Raw genomic sequence first — 13,241 nt, forward strand, 5'->3', positions numbered from 1 at the left:
GCTCTCGTTCCCAGTTGTAGTTCTCCATATTGTTTTTCACCTCATCAAACGCTGTGTGAATCTTCTCAATGAGTTGGTTTCTACATTAGGCTTTCCACTGAATAGATAAGTGTTTTCACATGTCCCTACATGAAAAAGTCCAACGGGTTGAGATCTGGAGATCGCGGTGGCCAAACAATGGGACCACCACGACCTATCCATCGATTTGGACACTTTTCATTGAGGAAATTAGTGACAGCTCTTCCATAGTGGGACGGAGCACCATCGTGTCAAAAGAACATCGTCCTTCTGACTTGAAGAGAAATGTCCTGAAGTAGTAGAGGTAGATCGTTCTCAATTCCAGATTTTAAAAATGGTATGTCACGTACGTTTACTATTACTTCTCGTCTGGGTTATGTTTCTCATCTAGAAATTCTCAAGAACTATATCAAGATTAGATTGGAAATTAAAACTGAAATTTCACGCTTTTTTATGAGCTATCAAACAGGTAGATGTTACAACCAACCAGTCGGCAAGAATAACCTTTCTATGATTCCTAATAATGATTGCACAGTTTCTGAAACTAGAACATCCTGAACCAGGCCATTCATTCCGAAGAACATCGGCAACGTTACTGGCTAATGCAGGAGTTGATGTATTAGCAATCAAGAGACATGGTGGGTGAAAATCAGCCACAATTGCAGAAAGGTATGTTGCTGACAGTTTAAGTAACAAAAATGAAATAGCCAACAGTATTCTTTACAATGACACTTCAACTCCAGATTCCAGTAGTACGTCGCATCATACTGTTTTAATGGATTAGTCAGATAATATTGAGCCTTTTTTTTTCTTCTGCGTCGTTTTATAATCACATAACCCATCATTCCAAGTAATAAAACGCGCTTAAAGTCGTTTTTGTTCATGTTTCGTGGCAAACTATACTTACGAGTAACAAATAATTGCTCTGATTTTTTGGACTTCCGAAAGATCAACGATGACAGAGTAATCTTACCAAATTTAGAGATAAATCTTTGTGAATGACACAAACGTAACGAACAAACAGTCAGATAAACTTTGTACCATAATTCGATTCAATAAAACTTCGCATTAGTGTCCTCTCTAAAATTTGTCTGAAAGATTTTTCTTAACGATTTATCTGACGATTATTTGGTACAATTTATCGCTCGAATAAGTCTTTGCGTGTGTATTCAGCTAATATATTAATAGTCTATTTACTATAGTGGGAGCAGATAAAGTTATTTAGTTTTATGAAACAAACGTAGCGCAACAAACACAACCAATGACCCTCAAGCATTCATCATGTTTAGATAAATTGGTCAGGTTCGAATTTACTAGCTGACCCGAAGGGCGGCCGATGGAGGCGCACGAAGGGCATAATTTAACCCCAAAGTAGTTCAAACAAAACCCTCCGCGAACTAATTTATGATTTCAGTATTTACTATTTATGCGTGTTTACTTAGGAAGTCATTAAACTTTCTCTATAAGTATGCTTTATAAATTATGTACAATCTAACCATCTGCATTCTCTGGAGACGGAAACTTTTACGCCATATAAAATTAACTGCTGCGAAAGTTAATATTTATCTAAATTACCAGTGGAAGAGGGATGGCGCGCTCAACTTTTCGCTCCATCAGTGGGAACTGGCGGAGTGTGTGACGGGCTGAGCGAGATAATTTTGTCATCAAGAACTGTGGGGTTACACTTACAATAATATAGTAGTGTATTATGTAACAAGGATTGTACATGCGAGGGTAGTACTTACAGAGCATGGAAAATGCTTTACAGCAAGCAATACAATTAGTTTATTTTACCAGTTTACAAAATACGAGGGTTGTCCCAAAAGTAATGCAGAGCGCGCTCTAGCGGGCGTTCTAGGCAACGTAACCAGCTGATCGAAGCGTCATGTATCAATCTGTAGACTGCGCATTTTGAGGCCTTAGCTTAGAATATTTTCTAATTAATTCAATGGGATTAACACAAAATCCTTCATTTAATACAGCGAAGCTTCTTGGTTTGTTCGTTTCAGTATTTGAAATCATGCTGTGGATATACTGCTCTTTGTCATCTATATTGTCCATGCTTAGATAGGTCAATTCCTCGCAACGGCAAGCGCCAAAAACTCCTAATATCAACGTAACCTAAAAACAACTTTAATAAATATAACTCGGTTAAACCATTCAGTAGAACCTACCTTATTCATAAGATTACCTTTGTCTAGGGCTTCACGCAAAAATTGTTCTCTTTCTAAGACCTTGTAATTTTTTTGGTTGAAAATGTTTGTGTTTAAACTTTAGAAATGCCACTAGTTCCGAATTTAGAAATTTCAATGTTCTTGTAAACTCTCAAAGTTGACTTCAATATGAAATATTTAATCCACAATGTGGATGGAGCTAATTTCTCACTTAAACTGAAAAAATAAGCCAGCAAGACATCTTCATTTACGCCTTTCTCCCCTTCTTTGATTTTCCAATATTGAAATTCCTTCAATTCTTTGTTGTATATAGATTTGGATTTATCGGGAATGATGCTTGCAGTAGCCGCATTAGCTTTTTCTAAAATTTCAGATAGAATTTCNACGTGTGACGGGCTGAGCGAGATAATTTTGTCATCAAGAACTGTGGGGTTACACTTACAATAATATAGTAGTGTATTACGTAATAAGGGCCTTAAATAGCATTGTACATGCGAGGGTAGTAATTGCAGAGCATGGATAATGCTTTACAGCAAGCGGTATAATTAGTTAAGTTTACCAGTTTAAAAAAATACGAGGGTTGTCCCAAAAGCAATGCACAGCGCGCTCTAGCGTGCGTTCTAGGCAACGTAACGTGTCACTGTGTAGACTGGAGTCTTAACAATGCGTTGGTATCATATGGTAGTGGTATTCATTTAAAGGGAAAATTCCAAAAACTCGAAAAGACAACGAGAACAGTCCGTCGTGTCAGCAATAGGGCAACGTGCGTATACTCACATCGAAACAGTACGTCAGGTTTTTATGCCGCATTAAAAGAGGCGTGTGGAAGGTTTACTGTGAATCTTTCTTGAGAATGTCTTTAGCCCAGGGATGTTGCAAAGTGGTGTGTTGATTTTGCACGATAATGCGCGCCCGTTCATCAGGGCTCTGATCATCGAACTTTTCGGGGGTGGGGGGTGTTTCCCGACGGTGGAAGAGCTCCGAAGTGAAGTGAAGTGACCCATCAGATTCGGATTTCAATAAGAAACTGTGCATTAATTTTGGGACAATCCTCGTACCTTACATAGTTGCTACAATGTAATTAGAACCGCTATTTTCAAATATAAATGGAAATAAACGAAAAAATAGCAAGTTTAATTTACCTTATTATAGTCTTCAAGAAATATTGACGTTGATATTTCCTGAAATTTAACCACAAAGTAAAAGTTTAAGTTGAAGTCTACCTGTAAAAACATATTAGGTAATATTACACCAAATCCTTAATCATTAGATCAATTTTTTTTTCTTAATTAAGAAAGGCAAATTTTATCAAAGTTTGACGTACATAAATCCTAAATTCTGTCTTGAGAAATGTCAACGAATACTATGAAGTCACGTGGAAATAGGTCCGCTTGTTTAACAAATCCTTAGTCATGTTTTTTTTTATAATTTTATCCAACACTTATATATCACACCATATGTATAATGATACTATAATTTATTTGGTTTTAAAGGAATAATGTGGTCTATAAGTCACTAGTGAGTTATATGTCATAAGTCTCTAGTTATGTTTTATAATCCACGAGTGACTTATAGAAATAATAAAAAGACAAAAGACTGTGCATTTTGAGGCCTTAGCTTAGAATATTTTTTAATTAATTCAATGTGATTAACACAAAATCCTTCATTTAACACAGCGAAGCTTCTTGGTTTGTTCGTTTCAGTATTTGAAATCATGCTGTGGATATACTGCTCTTTGTCCTCTATATTATCCATGCTTAGATGAGTCAATTCCTCGCAATGGCAAGCGTCAAAAACTCCTAGTACCAACGCCACCTAAAAACAACTTTAATAAATATAACTCGGTTAAACTATTCAGTAGAACCTACCTTATTCATAAGATTACCTTTGTCTAGGGCTTCACGCAAAAATTGTTCTCTTTCTAAGACCTTGTAATTTTTTTGGTTGAAAATGTTTGTGTTTAGACTTTAGAAATGCCACTAGTTCCGAATTTAGAAATTTCAATGTTCTTGTAAACTCTCAAAGTTGACTTCAATATGAAATATTTAATCCACAATGTGGATGGAGCTAATTTCTCACTTAAACTGAAAAAATAAGCCAGCAAGACATCTTCATTTACGCCTTTCTCCCCTTCTTTGATTTTCCAATATTGAAATTCCTTCAATTCTTTGTTGTATATAGATTTGGATTTATCGGGAATGATGCTTGCAGTAGCCGCATTAGCTTTTTCTAAAATTTCAGATAGAATTTCCACATTTTCCATTTTTTCAGTTTTGGTTTTAGGATTTCAACGTGATTTCAACTCAAAAATTATTGTTTGTTTACTGACGACCCTTGGTTACACACACAATTTAAGTTGACATTCGCATCCTTTGTAATATTTAAAAATATATTCATTTCGTTAAATTAGTTACCTTTATTTATTATTAAAACGAAATTCTATGAAAGTGTTGGATACAATTTTGTATGGCACTCGTGTGTTGTGTGTTACATCATATAAGTCACTTGGAAAAATGCCTTGCAACCTATTAAATTTTTACTAAAACTTTTTAAATAAACAAGTAAACTGCTGTTTGGTTATTTTTGACACCTTTCCATTTTCCATACATATTTTTATACATATTCCACATTTCAACTCATACCTACAGTTTTTTTTACCTCATATATTATTGACAATAGAATTACAAAGCAATATATCCTCCCAAAGTATTGTGTCACGAATTTATCTCACAATAAACGTAATTTCTCTCGAATCACATGCTCGTCAGTGATCTTTCTGTTATATTTTACCTCTGTCCGGCCATAATTGGAGTGGTTCTTTGACTTTTATTTAATACAGCTTAAGGTTGGAATCATTGGAATCCCTTAACAATAAAAGACAGCAATTTCGCTTAAAAAATATATATTTTATTATTTGCTCTCATATTTTTGCTCTGTCGTAGAGCTACTTCAAATAAATCCAAAAAATGTTCTTCTAAAAAGTCCTGTTAAATGAAATCAAACAAGGTTCTATGATACCGAAAATATAGGTATAAACAAAAAATATTTAACTTCACAGAAAATGTTCCTAACTGTTGATTTTGCTGGAAACTAATCAGTGTTAGTGGGGGTGTAGTGCGGTTGGTTATTTTATGAAAAAAAGTTCATATTGCGTTCAAAAATGACTCCCTTACAAAATTGAAGTTTAACTGTTTTTCCGTTTTGTTTTTAGTTTATCAATAATGACCTGTTTTATATTTCTCAAAATTTGAACTATTAGACCGCCTTTTATAGGACATGTTTTAATGTAAACTAAAGTTCAATCACATCACCAGAGGCGTGCGTGTAGGTAGTAGTACCAGTTAATCTAAAAAATGGTATACACGCCACTAATATATTTAATTTTGTATTCTTTGTAATCCTTCTTGGTTACCTTACAAATACAATGAAAAAGTAATAAGAGATATCTTATGTGAAGTAATGAACGAGGATTACAAAAAATTCATAAAACGAAAAATGTGCAGTGGCGTGCATATTATCCATTAAAATAATTTCCTACAGCACGCCCCTGGTGTTTGGACATATATTAATATTTCGAGATATTTAATTTTTTTCAAAGAAATGGAGAAAAACAGTGACTGGCTTCAAACCATGTGTAATTTATAGTAAGAAAGATAAAGCAACAATATTTCTAGGGGGGGTAGCTAGACCCCTAAGCTTTCCTACATACTTTCAAAGTGGCTTAATTGCATACAGGGTGCTAGAAATTTAAATTTAATGCCGAGTTTACTTAACCTTAAACCTTCATAAGTCGTTTTTTTTTAAATGGAACACCCTGTATGTTTTTCTATATTCTGATACACAATTTTATTCTCTTTCGAACGGTATCAGGGTTCCCTATACCTATCTCTTCTAGTTTTTAAGTTATCTACAATTTTTTGTGTAATCTACTACTCTAGTTGATTTTCTAAAATTATTCTTAACTTTTTTCTGCTCATTGGTGGCAAATTTGAATAAATATGTCTTATTAAAAACTGTACATGTTCTGCTTATCATCTCATAGTAACGTCCGTGAATGAATAATAAATTTAAAATATCAGAATTTGAATATGTATTGTTTTCCAATTCTTAAAAACACTAAATTAAACTGTCACTGCAAGAGACTAACAACAAATTGACAGTTTAGTTGTTTGTTTTGAAATGTTGCTAAAAATTCCACAACTATCCTCGCAAGAAATTACATGATTTTAGGTGATTACACAAAAAATAGTAGATAACTCAAAAACTAGAAGAGATAGGTATAGGAAACCATGATACCGTTCGAAAGAGAATAAAATTGTGTATCAGAATATGGAAGAACATACAAGGTGTTCCATTAAAAAAACGACTTAAGAAGGTTTAAGATTAAGTAACCTCGGCATTAAATTTCTAGCACCCTGTATGCAATTAAGCCACTTTGAAAGTATGCATGGAAAGCTTAGGGGTCTAGTTATAGATAAGATCCACTTCTTATTTGTGGGGGCGAAATGGGCGTTGACTATTAGACGCCTTCATTATAGCCATCCTTGTCTATCACATGGATTTCTATGGCTTACTTTATCGCTCTCACGAAATTTCTGATAGACCATCGGTACTTTCCTACACTGTATATCCACTGCCCCTCATCTCACGATCTTTCCCCACTACTCGACCGCGTAAGCGCGCTCGGCCGTTTTTTGAGCATGTTTGGAGGAATTTTTCACCTATTTCGCATCATTTTATCGGAACATTTGAATAAATGTTTTGTAGTATTATACTTCTACTTTTAAAATCCGACTGAAAAATTAAAATCAGACCACCTTCAACGCATCCAGAGATTTTGCAAAAAATTCAAGTTGCAATTATGCCAAAACTAATGATCCAACAGCTCATGCCTTGTGCACACTTAAAGTACATACAATTCACTCTTTTTGTGCACAGGGCCAGCTCTACAACTTAAAAAAATGGTGGAGTAATTAATTTAAAAAAAAACGCTAAATTATCCGATTTTTCCCAGTTTTCTTCGTTCCTAATTAGCCGATCGGATCAAACGAGCTCTCGGTTTATTCGTATTTCGATTCTCTACAAATTATCTCCTTATAGCATTCATATTGCTTCATTAGTTTAGGTTTTATAAACAAATACAAAAAAAAATGTGTTTTTTTGCATAAAAATGTTTATAAAAAATTAATGGTAAATTGAAGTGGGATTCATATAAGCATATCTACAGCCTGTCTTTTATATGAGGGCACAGTCCGTTTGTTGCTAGTATTTTTGTCACAAAATCACTGATTTAATATTTAAAATTTACCGCACAATTTCCTTGACACCCTATATTTATCAAACTACAGTTTACCATCCAATAAGTTTCACCTGTCGCGTGACCTATTACGGCTCAATGTCACCCTCGGCACTTGCAGACCCACGCATTACCATATCGCTTTCGCTTTGTATCGAAACTTCCCCGTTCCGATTGAAGCTCGTCTCACTAAAATATGACATTTATTCGTCCCTCAGGATCGCTGGAGAGCAGGGACTCGCCCACCACGAATCACGCCAACAACCCGGCCTTCGCCCTTGACTCGGACGACATCCCCGAGGAGTATTCCCAGTCCAGCACTTACTCGAGCTTCCAGAAGAGCGGCAGGATCACCCCGCCCGCCACCACGATCCCCAGGTTCCGCAAGTACTGCCTGGACGACTTCAATTTCCTCAAGGTGCTCGGCAAGGGAAGCTTCGGGAAGGTGAGTGATTGGATCCCCTTTTTAGTTCAGGAATGTCGCCACAACTTTGTTTCGTGTCCGTGTTTTATAATACAGGGTGTTCTACAAGCAACTTTGACAGATGACAGCAGGGTTAATTTCAAACATTTTTTCTTATACGAACATAGGTCCGATTCGTTTTTGTTTAGGAGTTACAAGCATATTAAAACATATAATTTGATATTTCAATGAAAGTAGCCTGATAAATGAAAATGATCCTTTGTTTGTCATAGAGATTGTAGAGCGCTCTTTATAATTTTTGGAAAATGAAAGTAGGCCAGTCATTATAGCCTTTCTTCGGGGAAAAAAATACTATTATAAGTTTTTTTGTGGAATATTATTCAGAAACGTGTTATAAACAAAATATCAAAAAATCAACTCGAGACTAGTTGGGAAACTTTGTTAAAACAATGGTCAAAGTTATGGAAAAGTGTTTTTTTGACTCGCGTAAAAAAACTATTATTCATAGAGAAAAAAGGTTTATACAAAAAAGGTAGGTATTAGATAAATCTGTAAAATAAGACAAGTCCGATTAAATTCCGATAATTTGTTTATGCGCAAGAACTCAAAAATTGTCGCAAATTGCCGTTTTTTTCAATTGCTAATAATTAATGCAATTTTCATCGCAGACACTTGCAATTCAGGATTTTTGAAGGTCTTTGCACCCTTAAGTGGTAAAAATTTCAGCCCGAAAGCTTCATTAGTTTGGCATTGGCGGAATTTGTTCTCTCCCCACGCGTTCGCTAGACCGAGTAATAGAACGCATCGCCGCTATCTTCTTTTTTGCAATTAAATAGTTGAATTCACCTTAATGTTAATGTAGGACATGAAAATATAGCCCTTAATGTATACTCTCTCCAAATTTCGGCTCTTAATATTAATCAATTAAGGGTTTCGGGTTGAAATTTTTACCACTTATTAAGGGTGCAAAAAGCCTCAAAAATCCTTAATTACAAATATCTGCGATGAAAATTGCATTAATTATTAGCAATTGAAAAAAACGGCCATTTTCGACCATTTTTGAGCTCTTGCCATAAACAAATTATCGGAATTGAATCGGACTTGTCTCATTTTATAGGCTTATTTAATACCTACCTTTTTTGTATAAACTTTTTTTCGCTATTAATAATAGTTTTTTAACGCGAGTCAAAAAACCACTTTTCCATAACTTTAATCACTGTTTAAACAAAGTTTCCCAACTAGCCTCGAGTTTTTGATATTTTGTTTATAACACGTTTCCGAACAATATTCCGCAGAGAAACTTCTAATAGTATTTTTTTCCCGAAACAGGTTGTGTCATGACTATAATGACTGGACTAAAGGTAAAATTTCAGCTTACTGATGTGAGAAAAAAATTATAATGGCTATTAGAATTAAAATAATGAATCAAGAGAATATTATAATGATCACAGTCGCAAAATAAATAAAAGAAAAAAGTATACTTGAATGAAAAGAAAGAGTACATATTATGACTACCATGAGATCCCTCCTACAGAAAAAGGTTTAGTTTTAATTTTTTTTAAGAACGTTACAGAACAGGGAGAGATCGGCAACATGCAAATTATGTATGCAAGAAGCTATATTATAAGAAAACGATTATTTAAAAATTTCTTTATGATGAAAAGGCATATCAAAATTTGTTTTCTGCAAATATTCAAGTTATGAATATTTGTGCTATATTCAATTTTATGTTACAAATAAATAAGTAGACTTAAACTTTGTTAAAGTTTTGTAGGAAAAACAGTTTAAATGTATGATATACATTGAGTTAGCATATTTCTTGCAATTTGTAAGAAATTCTTTGATTAAACCTAATTCCAAACATAAATCTCATACACGAATTTTCTTATTTTTGCAAACTATCAAGATCTAACACCCTGTATACTTTATAAGAAAGAAACTGTTCTTCGTACTACAGAAATAGCAATAGAATAGCAACGGATTTGTTTGCGCTATTTTTAAAGCATGCCTTTTTGATCAGGAGGCCATATTGTCAGTATTAAGATTTATATTAGCGTCAAATACATCAGAAGGTTTAAAGGAACAGTTTTGCGTATCAACTACATTCATGTGATAATTGCAATTCGCCAAAGACTTCATAAGATATGAAGTGTAAATAGAATGCCGTAGTGGACCTAATATGCTGCCCTGTGGTACTCTAGATGACAGTGCTAATTATTCTGAAATATCATCGTCAAGTCTACCAGAAAGAAAAGAATCTACTAATGACAAAACTTTAGTGTAATCCAATAAAAAAAGTATAGTGGCTTTATTGTCCATAGCGTTGAAAATGTTGTCCAGAAGGAAATATAGGAAGAGTTGATATTGTACGCAGGTGGTTAAATTCTGAAGGGTTACTTGCTTTTGGAAATGGAAGGACATTAGTCACAGAAATTCATACTTATGTGTATGGTTCCAGTACGACTCCTACTAATATAATAATATTGTTGTAAATTTGAATATATTTTTCCACATTTTATACTGTCATTTCATCTGTTGATTTAAAAATACTCTACTAGCTCACTACAATATTTATTCGCGTAAATCCATTTTGCGGGAACGCGTATTTACAATAAAAAATAGCTAACGCCACTGACCATGCTCTAATCTACAAATTTGAGGTAAAATGTAAAAACACATCCTATTTTAATTCACAAATTGCTGCGCTTTTACAAAATATAATGAATTTGTCAGTGCCTCAGTTCCGCAAACATAAAATATTTATTTTGTTATTGTTAGTTTAAACTATACTGACATCGAATTGATTGATTGTTTGTAAGAGAAATCTAGAATAAAAAAACGACAGTTTTAGTATGTAACGGGTAGGACGATTGAAATTTAAATTTAAATAAAACAATATATGAAATATTTTTTTATTCGCGATATTAATTGTTTTGTCGACGGACTTAACTTTTATTATTTTTTTACGACTATTAGAAATACTAATTAGAAATAATAAAACATTTCATAAATTCGTTTTATTAGGTACAAGTTTTTTAAATTTTTGGATATTTTGTGCTGTTTTGGCTTTTATACTGTTATGACTTCCTCCAATAGATATTTTGAAAGTGTTCAGAGCCGTACTCAGGAAAAATTTTAAATGATAGCTAAAACAAGTTAAAAACCTTTTTAAGCGATTACAATAGTATCATCTAATTCAGAATTAAAAATTACTAGATTTTGTCATAAAAATAGCAGCGACGTATTTAAAAAAATTTACCTGATGATGGCACATCGAAGACGAAACGTCGGATTGTAAAAATGTTGACGCCATTGGATAGAGCGAAAAAAGTGGCAATGTAAATATGCAATTTATTTTAATTTTGCAAAATTTTGGTTTTTCCGGATATCTCCGGAACTACCCGTAATTTTAAAACTTTCTAAACGACATATTGTTAAGTATAAAAAAATACAACTTTTTCTTATTTAAACCACCCCGTATCTCTTACCGTTTCCTAGATCCTAATGCTATCCCACCCTTATCTTGGACAGACTGTACATACAGGGTGTACCAGTTTAACAGTCCCGCTGCCAATATCTCCGAAATGAAGAAATTCATTTTAGTTCCGCAAACCGGGGTTGTTAGGTCCTCCGAATTGCTTCAAATTGCAGTTAGACCTGTTAGTTCAAATCTTTCTGTATAGATGGCGTGGCGATACTAAAAAAATTTTTTATCCCTGGAAGGTGGAAATGCAGTCCATCTGAAAGATAGTTAAATTTTGAGTAATTTTTGTAATATAAAGTTTTTCCCAGTATTTACTTGTTTTCGAGACATGTTGACTTCAATATGCAATATGTATGATGTAACAGCAAAATCTATTATTTTATCTAAATCATACCGCTACAAAATATTCTTTTAAAATATTGTTATAATGACTTTATTCACACCACATACTAACAAACGAGAAATTGTAAAAAACAAATGATCAATTATTGAAAAAAAAAAATGTACAATGGTAAATCTTATAACTAGTATAGTCTAATTGAAAGACGCAAGCTGATAAAGCTGAAAACTAATATGTCATCTGTTATACATGTTTTATTGGCATGAGCCACCTATGACTGCATTTTTTAATAACGTTTGATAAAATACGGTTCGTCTCTGCCCCTTATAAGATTTGCCATTGTACAATTTTTGTCTGTAGTTGATCATTCGTTTTTTTTTATAATTTATTGTTTGTTAGTTAGTATGTGGTGTGAATAAAGCCATTATATCAATATTTTAAAAGAATATTTTGTCTCAATGTGATTTAAATAAAAATAAATAATGGATTTTCCTGTTACATCATACATTGTATATTGAAGTCAATATATCTCGAAAACAAGTAAATATAGGGAAAAATTTTATATTAAAAAAATTACTCAAAATTTGACGATCTTTCAGATGGACTGCATTTCCACGTTCCAGGGATTAAAAAAAATTTTAGTATCGCCACGCCATCTATACAAAACGATTTGAACTAACAGGTCCAACTTCAATTTGAAGCAATTCGAGGGACGATTTGAACTAACAGGTCTAATTGCAATTTGAAGCAATTCGAGGGACCTAACAACCCCAGTTTGCTGAGGTAAAATAAATTTCTTCATTTCGGAGATATTAAGGGAAACAGAAAAATATTCAGTGTAATTTCGTCTAAGTAGGATACTCAAAATTTCCGGTAATATTTTTTGTAGCATTTTAAAATATAATATAACATAATTTCATCGACTACAAAAATATTATAAAAATAATAAAATAGATCTCTGTTTCTAGGGGATCTGTTTATTATTTTCCTTTTTTTCACGTTTTAAAATATGTACTATTTTATTTAAAGAAAAAATGTTAGTTAGACTTTGCCGTTTTCTAAGAAGAGTGGTGCATCCCAATGTGAAACAGAATCATGGAGATTATTTAAAAACTGATTTCCGAATATCTATACAGATACAAACCATTATTAGAAAGTTAAAATCGAGAGTCTTTTTACCAAGATTTGTCACGTAAAAGATCGCGAACAAGTGTACATTCAAACCGTTTGATAAAATTTGTGGAGTATATTAGGAAAAACCGACGAAACCAACACACAATACCGCAGACACACAAAAATTTCTCGCCTTGTATCGCGTAACGGTGAATTTTTATTGCGCGACAGACATAATACATATTTTTAGATTACATTCGCGGTTTGGGAAGGTTAGGAAAATATGAATAAATATCAACGTCACGGGAAGTCGTAAAAATTGTTTGCGGGCTATTCCCGTGAGTAGGGGAAGGTGATCAGAGACGTTTTCGCGCCCCCAGGTGAGGTGAATC

The 13,241-nt window shown here is 33.5% G+C and overlaps 1 protein-coding gene across 3 annotated transcripts in view; it reads left to right on the forward strand.

The window, feature by feature from the left end:
- Positions 1-13,241, forward strand: part of LOC108905294 (putative protein kinase C delta type homolog) — a 213,780-nt gene that overhangs the window by 153,205 nt on the left and 47,334 nt on the right. For all 3 annotated transcript variants that reach the window (XM_018708099.1, XM_018708097.1, XM_018708098.1), the window contains one exon: positions 7,707-7,933. In XM_018708099.1, the coding sequence (XP_018563615.1) occupies positions 7,707-7,933 (227 nt within the window). The remainder of the gene's footprint in view (positions 1-7,706; positions 7,934-13,241) is intronic.

The sequence above is a fragment of the Anoplophora glabripennis genome, unplaced genomic scaffold (assembly GCF_000390285.2).
Source record: "Anoplophora glabripennis isolate ALB-LARVAE unplaced genomic scaffold, Agla_2.0 scaffold257, whole genome shotgun sequence".
Lineage (NCBI taxonomy): Eukaryota > Metazoa > Arthropoda > Insecta > Coleoptera > Cerambycidae > Anoplophora > Anoplophora glabripennis.